Source organism: Mytilus edulis, chromosome 6, assembly GCF_963676685.1.
Source record: "Mytilus edulis chromosome 6, xbMytEdul2.2, whole genome shotgun sequence".
Classification (NCBI taxonomy): domain Eukaryota; kingdom Metazoa; phylum Mollusca; class Bivalvia; order Mytilida; family Mytilidae; genus Mytilus; species Mytilus edulis.
The window spans coordinates 60783124-60798974 of record NC_092349.1 but is presented as its reverse complement, the minus strand read 5'-3'; the positions used below and the strand labels follow the sequence as shown (position 1 = coordinate 60798974).

Sequence of the window (15851 nt, the reverse complement as noted above, 5' to 3'; positions counted from 1 at the left end):
ACATAAGTGGTCTCTAAACACATTAGGTCCAAATGGAGCTTTCGTTAGTAGAAGCCATATTAAGTATGTGTATCAGCAAGAAGAATGTAAAATCATAAACATATAGTATATATGCCAATACACATAATTAACAGCGCCTGGAGATGTTTCATAGCCTGATCGGTTTCGGTCCAAAAAGGACCTTCATCAGAGGCAGAATGGTGGATTAATGTTTGCACCCTATTTATATAGATATGGTTACCGGCGGTTCAGATTTAATCCACTGGATAACTTTGATCTGCCGGTTAACTCTAAACTACCGCTTAACTGAACCGCCGGTTAACTCTGAACCACCGCATGGTAGGTATATTAAATGTCCGGCTAGGATCGTGGTTTTTCGAGTGATTTGATCGGGCTTTTTCGAGTGTGACCACTTTTTTTCGAGTGAATATGATCAAAAATGTAAACAAACAGACTTCTCTTCTAACAAGACGTGATATAGAAGCTTGAGTGTTATATACAAGGTTATACATGATATGTTAGCATTTGAGATATAAAGTAGCAACTTTACCTGACCATATAGGAAAATAGGTATTTAGTCGGATCTTAACACGTGATTTGGTTAAAACCGGTTTAGTTCAAAATATACGAAGAAATGTCGAAATGTTCAGGACTTAATTAAATCCGTATTTCGGTAGGATGGTGCAAGCATACAATTTTTATTGCGTCTTACACTTTGAGAAGAGAATAATCTTCAACTACTTTATTCAAATATTGTTTAAGTTTTGTTTTGCTCCACTAATTTTTGACGAAATTACGGGCTTTGGACTTTGATAAATTGTTGAAAATCACAGTTTAATATACGGATTTTTTTTTAAACGTTTTCAGATATTAAGCTGATTTATGGTATGTGAGTTACCCATGATGAGTTAACGATCAAGTTTAAGTTTCCTTCCGCTCTGCTAACTTTTGCTGTAATTTCGGGCTTTGGACTGATACATTTTTTAAATCACAGTTTTACAGACTTTGTTTCTAAATGCTTTCAGATATTGGGCTGATTTTTAGTATGACTTTGTGAGCAAATTATGATTAGTTATATATCAAGTTTAAGTTTCGTTCCGCTCCTCTAGTTTTAGCCAAAATTATGGGTTTACAACTTTGAAAATGGTTGAAAATCGCACTTATACGGACTCTTTTTCTATATGCCACATCCGATATGGTCCGACCATACGCGTACAGTTTGACCATATGAGAATACGCATATGGTCCTAATACTCCGGATCATAGGCATAGACAATTCGAATTGAGACGTACATACATATATTGTATAAGATGAGATGTATGTTCTTTTAAAAATGAGTATACATCTTAGATATTTCATTATTATTTCTATTTGTCTTGTATCTTGTATTATTTATTTTATTGTTTAAGAAATGGAAACCAAAAATGACTAAATGCTACAACTGTGAGGAGGAGTCTGATTATGCAAATATAATAATTGGTCATACAGCAACTAAACACCATGATAACTTCCTTTCAATAAAAGAAAAGTGTCTAAAAAGTGGAAAATATGAATATTAATCAAGTCATTACAATGTTGTTCCTGGTGTCGTTCAAAGCACTGGACAATCTAGCTGGTGATAGCATATGGTATACACATTTTGTATGTGTCTATCATTACTAAAGGATTATATTTATTTAAGCTAATTAACTATTTATTTCAGTGTTGATTTTATCTGAAATTTTATTCAAATTTTGTGTTTAGTGGCAATAAAATGGGGTGGATTTAGTGTGTGTGTGTGTGTTTTATGTTTTTTTTTTTTTATTAATCTCCGGAGTTTACCATAAGAAATATTATTAACTGTAAAATCAAAAGTAGCATGCAATGAAGTTAGAATGAATAGGAGTTCCCTGCTTAATGTTCTAGACACCGTTTTGTTAAGGATCAAGTTGTTTCTAAATGTACACTGGAAAGTAGTTGTATAACGCTCTCAAAACAGAATATTTGCATTAAATTGAAAAGGATTCATTTTGATATGTTTTTGATGACTTATTGGGAATATATGATATTGTCCTTCACTTAATTACAGTTATAAATTAGAAAAAAAAGTCATTTCTAAAGCCTAGAATACCTTCAAATTTTCTGTAAAAAACCCGGACCATTTGTCTAAAAACCCGGACAAATTTACAGTTGCTCTCGAAAAAACAAGGATAATAACAAACACTGATTTCTTTTATTAAAAACAAGGAAATTGAGCTTCTTTGTTGATCAAAACATATACAGTATTCAATATAAGATGGGTAGTAATGTTAAAAACTGTTATAATAACGAAATATCCGTGAATTGAATTTATCGCATGTTTTTTCACTCGAAAAAGCCCGACCTACACTCGAAAAAAATGGACCAAATCACTCGAAAAAACACAATCCTAGCCGGACACTATACCTACCGTGCACCGTTTAAATGAACCGCCGGTTACCGTATCTTTATAAATAGGATGCAAACATTAATCCAACAATCTGCCTCTGTACTGATGAAGGTCCTTTTTGGACCGAAACTGGTCAGGCTATGAAACATCACCAGTCGCTGTTAATTATGTGTATTGGCATATATACTATATTTTTATGCTTTTACATTGTAAAACAGTGTTTTGACATTATCTTTTTCGCGATGTGGGCAATACCAACAATGTAGAGACAAGAAGTTTATCAATTTCAATTTCAATTACTAGTATTAGTAATGTATTTATATTACGCCTGTGTCGATGTTCTTATTAGTAGCAATTATTTGGGCATTTTGTTTATATTTGCAAATCTCTATCCTCCTCCAACCATGCAGAGACAAGCTGATAAAAGGATATTGACAAAGAAGTTAAACACCATGTCAACATCGTTGTATTCAAAATTTATATGCGTATATTAAACATATACTACTTATCCTCGAGGCCCAAAACATAACAAATAGATAATAAGGTTTTGGCAGTATTTGGCCACAGCTTTATCTTGAATAAAATATAACATATATGATATATAATATGTATTTAAATTGGCAATCTTGCTCTGAAATATATTTATCAATGTCTGTATTTAATATATATGTAAATTATAATGTGGCTACCGCAAATTATGGCAAACCACTAATATAAATATATTTAAGTAATATGTCTGGTACGAGAAGTTGACTGATGAGCCCTGGTAATCAGAGGCTATCATTACTGTTCACTGAATATATGAATGTTAAATCCAGCGCAGCGAAATGTGCCAAATGTGCTCTGCCAATGTCCACTTTTACATCTACATTGTGTTCACTAGTTGTCTCCTACTCTTCCATCTCAGTACCATTAGCAGAATTAAGCTGAAATATAAACTTAAAAGCAGTATCTGGTTTCTTACTTCCATTCAGAACAAATACACATGTAACACAAAATTAATTTACATTGGGAGGGTGGTGGGTTTTTTAAGAAGATTATTTTCTCGTCCAATTTTCGTCTGCTGCAATCTTGCCGACGTATTTCGAAAAGACCAAAGCGAGGTTGCGATCAAACTAATAAACACAAATGTTAAATACCCAACAGTGAACCACCACCTGCCCAAATTAAAATCTTCGAGTTTGTACCCAATGGATAACGGGCTTTAAAATTGTAGATTTTAAATCCTTTTATCCTCGAGGCCCAAAACATAACAAATAGATAATAAGGTTTTGGCAGTATTTGGCCACAGCTTTATCTTGAATAAAATATAACATATATGATATATAATATGTATTTAAATTGGCAATCTTGCTCTGAAATATATTTATCAATGTCTGTATTTAATATATATGTAAATTATAATGTGGCTACCGCAAATTATGGCAAACCACTAATATAAATATATTTAAGTAATATGTCTGGTACGAGAAGTTGACTGATGAGCCCTGGTAATCAGAGGCTATCATTACTGTTCACTGAATATATGAATGTTAAATCCAGCGCAGCGAAATGTGCCAAATTGTCCGATAAGATCAGGGTATCAACTTGATCTGATTGGACAACCGCCACTGAAAAGAGGGGGTGTAGCTGCGCGAAGCTGTGCCAAATACAATTTAATATATTAACTTTCAAGTTACTTCCTAGTAACTTACTTGAAACGTCAGATATAAAATGTTAACATAACAGTTGTATCTATTTACAGTCGGGGAAGGTTAAATTAATGCCAAGATTCCTGATGATCATTTCTAATCCTCCCTGGAGGGTATTCAAAAAAATGTTATTTCCCAAAGACGTCAAATGCACTCCATCTTTCATAAAGAATAATTCATTAGCCTTTATATCAGGGTAACGGAGGTAACAACCATCTGTTTTGGTTAAAAATGATGCTATAGAGGTATTAACCCTCATTCTACATTTTTCCATGGCATTAATATTGTCAGAGTAACGCCAACTTGATCTCGGAATAATTTGAGACCAGACAAAAACTGTGTCCAACATCAGTTGACGCATCCAACTGAACTGTTTCCTTATTAGTTCACAAAGAGTTTTTGAACTTTTTTCCCCTATATCATTGCCTCCAATATGTAAAACTAATATAGTTGGCGGATCTTCATATTTTAACATGGTTCTTATTTGTTGTTTCATGTCCAGCACTTTACCTCCACATTTTCCCTGCCACCAAATATTTACTCCCATCCTCTGCAGCCCCAAGTTTACCCCTCCCGGTCTTCCTCTGGCTTCCCCAAAGGCATGCTTAATAATCGAGGATCCAACGATCCAAACTGTAGCATGTCCTGCAATTCTTAGAAAGCAATTATTACTTGCTTATATTGATGCAGGACATACCATTTATTTACATAATACAATATTATTTAAATGCCAGCTCAAGACTGCATTACAAAATAAGCAAATATAGAAACATATTTACACAAATAAATGTACATATATGATGTTCAGGCATTTAAATCCTAATGTAACGCAAAAAGGCCTGTGACTTCCAACGTCCCATTTCTTTAATTTGTTCATCAGAAATACCTTCTAATGCACATGTAGTTGCCATGCCAATTCTAAAGGAATGGGACTTAAATCCATTGTTTTCTATACCAATTACTGACAGAGACCTTTTTAATAATGCTGAAAACTGGTATCTTGTAAGGGGGGATCCATCAAAATGACAAAATAAAGGTCCCAGATAAGGTGGGCGAACTTTAATAAAATTAGCCATTATTTGTACTGGACATACATTTTTGTTTTTCTGCTTAGAAATAACGATTGTTGTTCCAGAACCAAACTGATCAGTTTTAGATGACGTCAATAAAACCTCTAATCTTGCATCACAAAGCTTTATATTTTCAAATTTTACAGTATGCATCTGCTTATTTTTACAATCAACTGTTATTTCACCTACTCTCATAAAACCATGAAAGGCTAGTGAAAATGAAGCCATAAACAGTTTTGTCTCATACCCGTTTTTGCAAATCACCGCCAGTGACCTCAATAATTTTTCCAATATATCTCTCGTTATGGGTAATCTAGTGTCCTTTTGATTTGGGCCCCCCAACCTTTTTATTCCTTCAATCAATTTTCTGACAACAAATTTCTGTGTATTGTCTTCTAAATTGTTGATTTTATTAAAGTAACTTAAGCCTGAAATATAGCCAGATACTGTTGAGTGGGACAATTTCTTTCTAAACATATAAACAATGAATGATGTCAAGTCATCAAGCGGAATAGGCCAGACATCAGAAAAACCATGATTTTCTCTGAATTTAACAAATATGTCCATGCTATGCAAATATGCTTTCTGTGTACTGGGTGCTAATGAATTTATAAGTAAATGATTCATTTCAGTTCTGAAATCATCGACAGGAATTCTTGTGGGATTGCTGCTGGAGAACTGTCTGCATTCGGGACCAAGTCCATAAAACGTTGTTCCTGAAATCGAGAAAGAGCATCTGCGATTGCATTATGCTCACCCTCAATATGTTGTGCCCTAAATTGTATGTTATTGTTCATAGTGAGAAAAACTAGTTGTCTTATCAATATCATAACTCTCTTTGATTTTGATGTTCTTTTGTTCACAATGCTTACTAATGCCTGATTATCTATTCTCAACAGAATCTTTTTATTTCTAAATGAACGACCCCATATCATGAACGACAGCACGATGGGAATAAGCTCCAAACATGTTATATCCAATAAAATGCTAGTATCAGCCCAACTACTTGGCCACTGGTATTGTACCCAGTGACCTTGAAAATAAGCTCCACAACCTAATAAAACATTACCTGCACTATCAGTGAATAATTCCAGACTTTCATTAGTCGACCAAAATCTATCAGGAAAATAACACTGACCATTGAATTGATCTAGAAAATTTAGCCAAACTCTAGCATCTGCTTTGACCTCTGAATTCAATCTGACAGTATAATAAGGCTTTCCATTCTTAACTGAAGCTATCAAATCGTAAAAACGACGAATAAAAGCACGGGCTGATATAATAGCCCTTGAACAAAATGCCATTAAACCAGTAATTGATTCAAGTTCCTTCAGTGCCATTTTCTTTTTCGACAAGACCTGATCAAGCATAAATTTAAGTTTATCCAGTTTTTCAGGGGGGATTCTAACCAACATAAGTACTGTGTCAATTTCAAGGCCTAAAAATGTGATACATGTGGTAGGACCTACTGTTTTATTCTCTGCTAGTGGAACACCTAGCTGCCTACATACTTCATTAAAAGTGTCCATCAATATGGTACAATTATCCGTTGAACTTTCACCAGCAAAGAAAAAGTCATCCAAATAGTGGTCTAAAGTCTCAATGCCAGCTTTCAATGCAACTGTTTTATGCAAAAAAGTGGCAAATTTTTCAAAGAGGGCACATGATATAGAACAGCCTTCAGGCAGACATTTATTAATATAATATTTCCCATCAAAGAAAATTCCCAGAAGGTCAAAATCAGCTGGGTGAACCAATAAAATTCTAAAGGCCTGACTAATGTCCATTTTTGCGCAAAGCACGTTATTTCCTAATTCAGAGATCATCCCAACCACTTTATCAAAAGAAGAATACTTTACTTTACAAATTTCTGGATCAATGAAATCATTCACACTCCAGTTTAGAGGATATGACAAGTGAGTTATAAGACGCCATCCACCGTCATTTTTTGAAACTACCCCAAAGTTGAAATTGGTATTTTTGAAAAGGGGCCCAACATTCTACCAAGATGCACTTCTTTTTGTAATTTTAAATTCGTTTCAGTTTTGTGAACTTCTGCCGAAATGAGATTGCTTGCAAAACTCGAGATCCTTGGACCAGTATAGTTTAATCTAAACCCCTCTATAAATCCCAATAATAACATTGCTGCATCAGTTTTGTTTTCATAATTTGACAGTAATTCTCTTAAAGATTTAATTTTGACTGGGGTTTTGCCTTTGTCCCATAAATGCTCCAGGAGAACGGAATCTTGTGTTATTTTGCATTTGCCTAGGTGCAAAGGGTTGAAAATTAGATGCTGTTTTTTGTGGTGCTTGAGGCCGGGCTGATCTGAATCTCTGAACAATCCCAGGTGACTGAGGATTATTAGAGTTAGTCACTTTGCTATTAGTGCAATATATAACCGGATGTACCCCACTGCATTTTAAACAAGCATGTTTGTATGTGCAATATTGTTGGGTGCACGTCCCATTATAATTATATGCATAGCATTTAAGAAAATTGTTTGTTGGTTTTTGTGCAATATTGAACTCTGGCCCATTAATTGGACCTGCTGGTTGCATATACAATAACCATAGCTCAGTGTCTATGACAGACCAAGATCCAGCAGGCTCCTGTGATCTACGTAGTCTAAACTGTTCATCATACAATTTCCATCCTAAACCTGCATAGCGTTTAGCCCCTAACCTGACAGTTTGCATATACTTCAACAGTTCTTGGAACTGAGATGTATGTATAGTACAATAAATACTGATATATATTAAAAAGGCATCCGTCCATATACCTATTGTGTTAATTCTTGTATCCTGTTGCTTAGGTTGTAATATAATCTGTCCCTGATTAAATGTAAGTGTTTGATTCACTCCTGTTATGTTTTGTGAATTATTTAACAAACTGCCCATATCTACATATTCCCCATTTATTACTTTTTGTTTGACATTTTGCGATACGTTTCGCGCTATGTCATCTGACGCCTTAACCGTTTCAATGGGTAAGGCATAACCTGTGTTAATTAGGGGTTGGTGTAATGTTGTATTACCTGGAGCAGGGTAAATTGTTTCTGCTGGCAGTGTTGCTGGGATCATTATTGGACTGTGTGGTAGTACATTAGTTGTCACTGTGTTTGAGCCGAGCTGTACAGGTGGTGTTCCACTTGTTCTAGGTAATCTATCTGCAATATTAGCAGTCGCCTCTTCCTGTTGCTGTTTCGACTTCTTTGCAGCAGCCGCTGCGCCTCCATTATTTGCCCTGCTTGTCGGCACCCTTTTTCTGCCGGACCTCCTATACATGATCTGAAACTTAAAGTGTATGTGTTATCTTCATTCAAATACATGTGCTTTACCTTATATATATATATAAAATATTAAAAGTGAATATCCAAAAACATACGTATTTCACAAATCTCTCTCCGATTATATGCCTATAGTTTGCTCTTTCGTGTTATTCTCAGGATATATAAACTAAGAATCAATTACTACTTACTAAAATGATTGTTTTGCCATTTGTGCAAATCCGAAACATACGAGTTTATCAAAGCCGGTTCCGGTTTTTATGCCCACCGTTAACCGGAAGTTTGTCATTACAAGTTTGTCAATAAATAGAGTCGAAACACTCAACTTTTTGCTCATTTTTGTCCTGTATTTAGATGAACTAAGTTATCGACTGCATCAATTTATATGCTGACAATAAGCTATTTCAAAATTTCATTGTGAAAATATTTGGTTGATTTGAAAACCCCTTATATCACTAAAGTACGGCAATAACAGTTATAAATTCCTTCACATTTTCAAATTGCATAAAAATATAATGTCTAACACAATCTTGTTTGATTTATTTTTGGCTGTGACCGTTTACTTAAATTCGACATTCATTTGCACATTAAATTTTTGTATGTTTTTAAATGTCGTTTTTAACTAAAATTTCAAGACATCGGGATTAAATCGATATCAATCCGTCTTTATCGTATATCAAAATAAACTTATAGCACTTTATCAAACCTATTTCAGGTGTTATTTCAACTTTTTTAAGAAGATTATTTTCTCGTCCAATTTTCGTCTGCTGCAATCTTGCCGACGTATTTCGAAAAGACCAAAGCGAGGTTGCGATCAAACTAATAAACACAAATGTTAAATACCCAACAGTGAACCACCACCTGCCCAAATTAAAATCTTCGAGTTTGTACCCAATGGATAACGGGCTTTAAAATTGTAGATTTTAAATCCTTTTGTACAAGTATTATTTGTTTAAATACTTGAAGAAATGATATATACTTATTTAATAAACAATAACATTTGTATAATCTCCACTTCAGGTCTCCTTTTATCTATTGTTTTTTTTTTCTCTTTGACATGTTTGATCTTTTCAATTTTTGCCAAATCTCATGTATTTTTTCATGAAATCTTGCTAACCTTAGTAATTTAATAACACATAAATGAATTGCTCTTGAATTGGGTTATAGTTATTGTTTCATGATACATTTTTGATAAATTTACCAAAATTCAAAATTGTTCTAGAATTTACAATATTATATATATTATAAGTCATATGAAACCAATGAGTGGTGAAAAATAATGTTTATCCAATGATTGAACCAATTCATGTATATATCATAAACTTAGTCCTCTGTGCACGATTTAACATTTTTTGCGCAAATATATCGTATATTCTTCATTTTTTTTCTCTCGGTCTGGTGTGATTTAACAAATATGGCTGCTCATTAAATACCGTGTTTCGAAACCGAAGTTTACCGATTGTCACCTTATAGTAAACAAATAACAAAAAGCATGGGTATTGAGCATGTATTTAACATGTACAATCAGATAATTGTTTATTTTAATGACAGATCCATGCGTATTGCGGTCACCGGATATTTACGAGGAGGGTTACGCTCAGGTCACTATGCATACGGAAAATATGTCGGCGAAATGCTTCCTGGAAGCAAGCAATTAAAAATAAGTAAACTTCTTCTAAATGTGGACAAATTAAAGAATTGTCCTTAGAATAAAATATATGTACATAAGTTGTATAATGAAAACTATCCATTTAGTTATAAAAAAACATATGCAACTTTTTTTTAATTTGAGGTTTCTAATGACTTTAACATAATGAACAACTAAACATACCAAAAATTATAAAAGGACATGTTTCTATATGGACACATTCTTTTTTTTATTTCAGGTAATAAGTTAAACATTTGTTAAATGGAATGTAATGAACATGGAACCAGTGGCGGATCCAGAAATTTTCATAAGTGGGGGCCCACTGACTGACCTAAGAGGGGGTCCGCTCCAGTCACGCTTCAATGATTCCCTATATGAGCAACCAAATTTTTTCCCAAAGGGGGGGGGGGGCCCTGCCCCCCTAAATACGTTTCTGGGAACCAATAATGAAAATAGAAATTCATCAATACCAAAACCAGTTACTGCATTCGCTATATGAACTTCAAAAGAAGAATGTTGTATGTGACGTGATATTAAAATCTAAAAGAGGAGAAATTAATGTCCACCGAATCGTTTGGATAGCCAATCAAGTTATGTGTGCTGATTTGAATACATGTTGCACAGAACTACGAAAATTATAAAACAAAAAAGAAAGGATTGATTGTACAAAATTTTTGCTTGAAATAATTGAAGTTTTAGTTACTTTGGTGTATACTGGAAAAACTGATATTGAAACCAAACATGCTTATGATTTACTACTTTCATGTGATCATTTGAATTTTAAAGACTGCTTGTCAAGCAATAAGGCAACATCTAGATCTAATTGATAAGAATTATAGAAATTATGATAGATGTCATGGTTATTAGGCACAAAATGACACACCTGACATGCCTATTACGTCCGTAGAACAACCTGACAATACAGACATACCTATTTCAGTTGTAGATATAAAGAAAGAATGGACGGATGATTCTGTTTGTGAAAGTTTAGATATTTCAGAACAAAATGAATCTTATCAACTACCAGTTCAGGTTGATGAGATCAAACATGAGACATCACACAATAAAAAAGATATGTTTTCAATTGGTGATCCAACATCTGAAATTGGTTCTTCTGGTGGAAATGTTAAACTGTCATGTCAAACTTCTAGAAAATTTAGACTTGCATGCAGTTGACAATACTAGACTTTCATTTAAGACGGGTTTATCAAAAGACACACACGAAAGTGTCTATCCAAATGCTCTTATAAAACTTCTGAATAATAGTATAGATAGATACTGTACCTAGAAGATTTGAAATAATATGATAAGTATCATTGTCAAAGTTTGAACTATTAATATATTTTATTATCAAAAGAGAGACTATTTCAAAGAGTGATATAAGCATGATAATCAAAGGTAAAAGCAATATTTACTAGCAGTTTGATTTCTTATGTTAAACCAGGTTATGCATGTGCACCTACACACATTTTAACCCTGCCACACTACAATCATGACAAATTTAGGGTAAAACTGTTTAAATAGTGAACGTGTTTTTTTGCACAAAGCCGCAAAAAAGCATAAATAGCAATTAACAGATGAAGAAAAAATCCAGATCAATCCAAATCAAATACTTTGGCCACCACACAGAACGTCTTGAATGGTAAAACCCTAAGGTTAGAAAATGTGGATTTTTGTGGGTATTTTTTTTTTAAATATTTTTAGAGGAGGGGGAGATTTACATCCATGGACTAAACTTAAAACTTGGTTAGAGTATTATGATTCCCCAAGAACATATTTACCACAATGTTTAATCTTTATCATGTTTATAGCAACACACAAAATAATCTTTTCTCATCACTTGGCGTCCGTCGTCGTCCGGCGTCGTCAACTTTTACAAAAATCTTCTCCTTTGAAACTACTGGGCAAAATTTAACCGAACTTGACCACAATCATCATTAGGGTATCTAGTTTAAAAAATGTGTTCGGTGACACGGTAAAATGAAGATTTTGGCTTATAACTCTGAAACCAAAGCATTTAGAACAAATCTGACATGGGGTAAAATTGTTTATCAAGTCAAGATCTATCTGCCCTGAAATGTTCAGATGAATCGGACAGTTGGTTGTTGGGTTGCTGCCCCTGAATTGGCAATTTTAAGGAAATTTACCATTTTTTGGTTATTATCTTGAATATTATTATAGATAGAGATAAACTGTAAACAGCAATAATGTTCAGCAAAGTAAGATCTACAAAAAATTTACAGGTCCAAAATGGTCAGTTGACCCCTTAAGGAGTTATTGCCCTATATAGTCTTTTTTTTAACATTTTTTCTTAATTTTTTTGTTATCGTTTACAAAAATCTTCTCCTCTGAAACTACTAAGCCAAATTAATCCAAACTTGGCCACAATCATTTTTGGGGTATCTTGTTTAAAAAATGTGTCCGGTGACCCAGCCATCCAACCAAGATGGCCGCCAAGGCTAAAATTAGAACATAGGGGTAAATGCAGTTTTTGGCTTAAAACTCAAAAACCAAAGCATTTAGAGCAAATCTGATTGGGGCAAAATTGTATATCTGGTCAAGATCTATCTGCCCTGAAATTTTCAGATGAATCGGACAACCCTTTGTTGGGTTGCTGCCCCTGAATTGGTAATTTTAAGGAAATTTTGGTTATTATCTTGAATATTATTATAGATAAAGATAAACTGTAAACAGCAATAATGTTCAGCAAAGTAAGATTTACGAATAAGTCAACATGACCGAAATGGTCAATTGACCCCCTAAGGAGTTATTGTCCTTTATAGTCAATTTTTAACAATTTTCATAAAATTTGTAAATTTTCACTAACATTTTCCACTGAAACTACTGGGCCAAGATTATTATAGATAGAGATAATTGTAAGCAGCAAGAATGTTTAGTAAAGTAAGATCTACAAACACATCACCATCACCAAAACACAATTTTGTCATGAATCCATCTTTTGCTTTGTTTAATATTCACATAGACCAAGGAGAGCGACACAGGCTCTTTAGAGCCTCTAGTTTTAATTACTTCAGATGACAGAAAATGTGAAAATTTAGACAGAAGAGGAATCATTTCATGAGGTCATTGATGACAACTCATCTGCGGTTACCATGGTTACAGCTTTAAACAACATCAATAATAAGCAGGGATATATTTGCAGTTTTTGTGGAAAAAATATTAAAACTAAAAGTGGTCACAGACGACATGAATTAATTCACTCTGACAATGACAAGAAAAGACGGGAATGCCACGTCTGCAACAAAAAGTTTGTTGATAAGTTCCACTTTCCTGGTCACATGAACACTCATATGGCAAATAAGCCTTTCAAGTGTGAGAAATGTAAATTGCAGTACGCATATAAAGCTTCATACAAGAGGCATTTTGAAGTTTGTAAGACTCCTACTGCAAAGATGCAAAACCTTTCAAGTGTTCAATATGTCCTTGTATAGTTGAGAGAAAAGATGTGTTATCTGACCATATGAAAGGAAAGCATAAAAAAAGTGTAGACCAAGATCGATGTCAAATATATAATAAAGGATTTCGTTACCGATCAAGCAAATCTAAACATAATAGGAAATTTCACCAGCGAGACTAAATGATTGTAAAGTCATATTAACAGTCACCGGTGTTTTAAGTTGTTGAAAAATTGACCTTAATTATTTCTATGGCATAAATTAAAATAAAAAAAACTATTATTCTGTTAAAAGCAACCTGTTGAAATTATAATATTTTTTTCACCAATGTAACAACACTGCATTTAACTGATAAAAACACTTTCGATTTTTTAGAAAACCCAACATAGGGATATATAGTGATCCGGTTGCGACGGCGGGGGCGATAGCTACATTCTTAACAGCTTTATATTTTAGAAGATGGAAGACCTGGATGTTTCCTACTTTGTATATACATGTACGTGGATGCCTTATGTTACGAAGTTTCCGCCTGTCACATCATTGTCCTTGATCTCATTTACATCGTTCAGTGACTACTTTAGAAAAAAAAAGCTAAGATTTTTTGTAATGTGAATTTCTCTCTTATTATGAGTTATAGGATAACTATATTTGATACGTGCATACCTTGTAAGGTCCTCATGCCAGTCAGACAGTTATCACTTAACATTTACCTCATTTCATGGATCAGTGAACAAGGTTATTTTTGGTGGTCAAGTCCATATCACAGATGCTACATTATTCTATAAGCAATAGGTCTAGTATATTTGGTGTATGGAAGGGTTGTAAAAAATAACTTGTAAGGTGTACATGTACAACTGGTAGGTGTCATCTGACCTTGATTTCTTTTTCATGGTTCAGTGGTTATAGTTAAGGTTTTGTGTTTTGTTCTGATTTTCTTGTACTGTATGCAATATGTCTACTATATTTGGTGTACAGAATGATGGTAAGGTGTACATGTCCAACAGGCAGGTGTTTCTGACCTTGACCTCATTTTCATGGTTCAGAGGTTAAAGTTAAGTTTTTTAGTTTTTAACTTATTAAATTTTCATTTTAATTAAACTTTGACCTCTTTTTCCTTGATTTTGATTGTGTATTGCTCAGTGTTAATTTGTGTGTTTTTTTCTTTCTTACACTGGCAATAGGTCAACTGTATTTGTTGTATGGAAGGATTGTAAGCTGTACATGTGGCATGGTTCATCTGACTTTAGCCTTATTTTCATTATTCATTATTCATTGGTCAATGTTTAGTTTTTATTGGTTAAGTTTGTTTCTTAGAAGCTATCATCAATAGGTGCACTGTATTTAGTGTATTGAATAATTGTAAGGTGCACATCTAGTTCTCCTTCTGTTTATATGACCTTGACCTCATTTTCTTGGATCATGTTAAGTTTATTGGATACTTGTAGAAAAGGGTTATATTAAGGACTATCCTTTTAACAACATATTAATGGTTAGTAAAGAAGGCAAGACATTTCAGTGTGTGCACTCTACAATTGTTGTACATGTGTATACATGTGTATATATTATTTTTTATCATTATTTGTCATTAGCATGATTTGTACTAGTATTTATTAGTTCAAATTGATACTTCATTTATCAATTGAAAAAAAAAACATTTTTACCAATATGGTTAATTTAACTCTGGCATGCTGATTAGAAAAAAGCATCATATGGTCAAGCCTCGACTTGTTTTTATTTAGCTCAACGGCACCACAGGCTTAAGTGAGCCTTCTCATCACATGGCGGTCCTCGTGGTGTGTTTTGGTAAATTTTTACATTTTCAACATGAAACTACTAGAAACCACTGAATGGAAGAAATCAAACATGCATGCATGTTTGTTATGAGGTGATGATCAAATGTTGTCACTTTGTAGCTGATCTATTATCCAAGATGAACGCCGGCGGGGAACGTCATTTAGCATAGGAACCTTAGGACAATACATACAAATGTCCTCTTTTAAAGAACCACTGAATGTGATGTAACAAACATAGCATGAATGTTACATATGAGGTGTCGACCAAATGTTGTTACTATGTAGCTGAACCATCATCCTCAATCCAAGATGGCTGCAAGCGGGGGACTTAGTTAAACATGTTAAACATACGACCCTATGGGAAATGCATACAAATGTCTTTTTTAGAGAAGCATGGGCCACGAAATGGAATGAAACCAAACAAATCATGAATTTTCCTAATGAGGTTTGAATTGTTCATTAGGTCAAGATCTATCTGCCCTGAAATTTTCAGACCATTCAGGCAACCTGTTGGGTTGATGCCCCTGAATTGGTAA

The 15851-nt window shown here is 33.8% G+C and overlaps 1 protein-coding gene across 3 annotated transcripts; it reads right to left on the bottom strand.

The window, feature by feature from the left end:
• Nucleotides 1-2948: 2948 nt before the first annotated feature.
• On the bottom strand, nt 2949-9390 carry LOC139528026 (uncharacterized). Of its 3 annotated transcripts, none has more exons than XM_071323805.1 (2): nt 9165-9390; nt 2949-8465 (listed from the first exon to the last, which is right to left on the bottom strand). In XM_071323805.1, the coding sequence occupies exon 2, from the start codon at nt 6993-6995 to the stop codon at nt 5793-5795; it is 1203 nt and encodes a 400-aa protein (XP_071179906.1). In that variant the 5' UTR covers nt 6996-8465; nt 9165-9390; the 3' UTR covers nt 2949-5792. The 3 variants fall into 2 exon arrangements, with proteins under 3 accessions (XP_071179906.1, XP_071179907.1, XP_071179908.1); XM_071323807.1 differs by lacking the exon at nt 9165-9390 and having other exon boundaries at nt 2949-4744; nt 8207-9156.
• Between the last annotated feature and the right edge of the window lie 6461 nt (nt 9391-15851).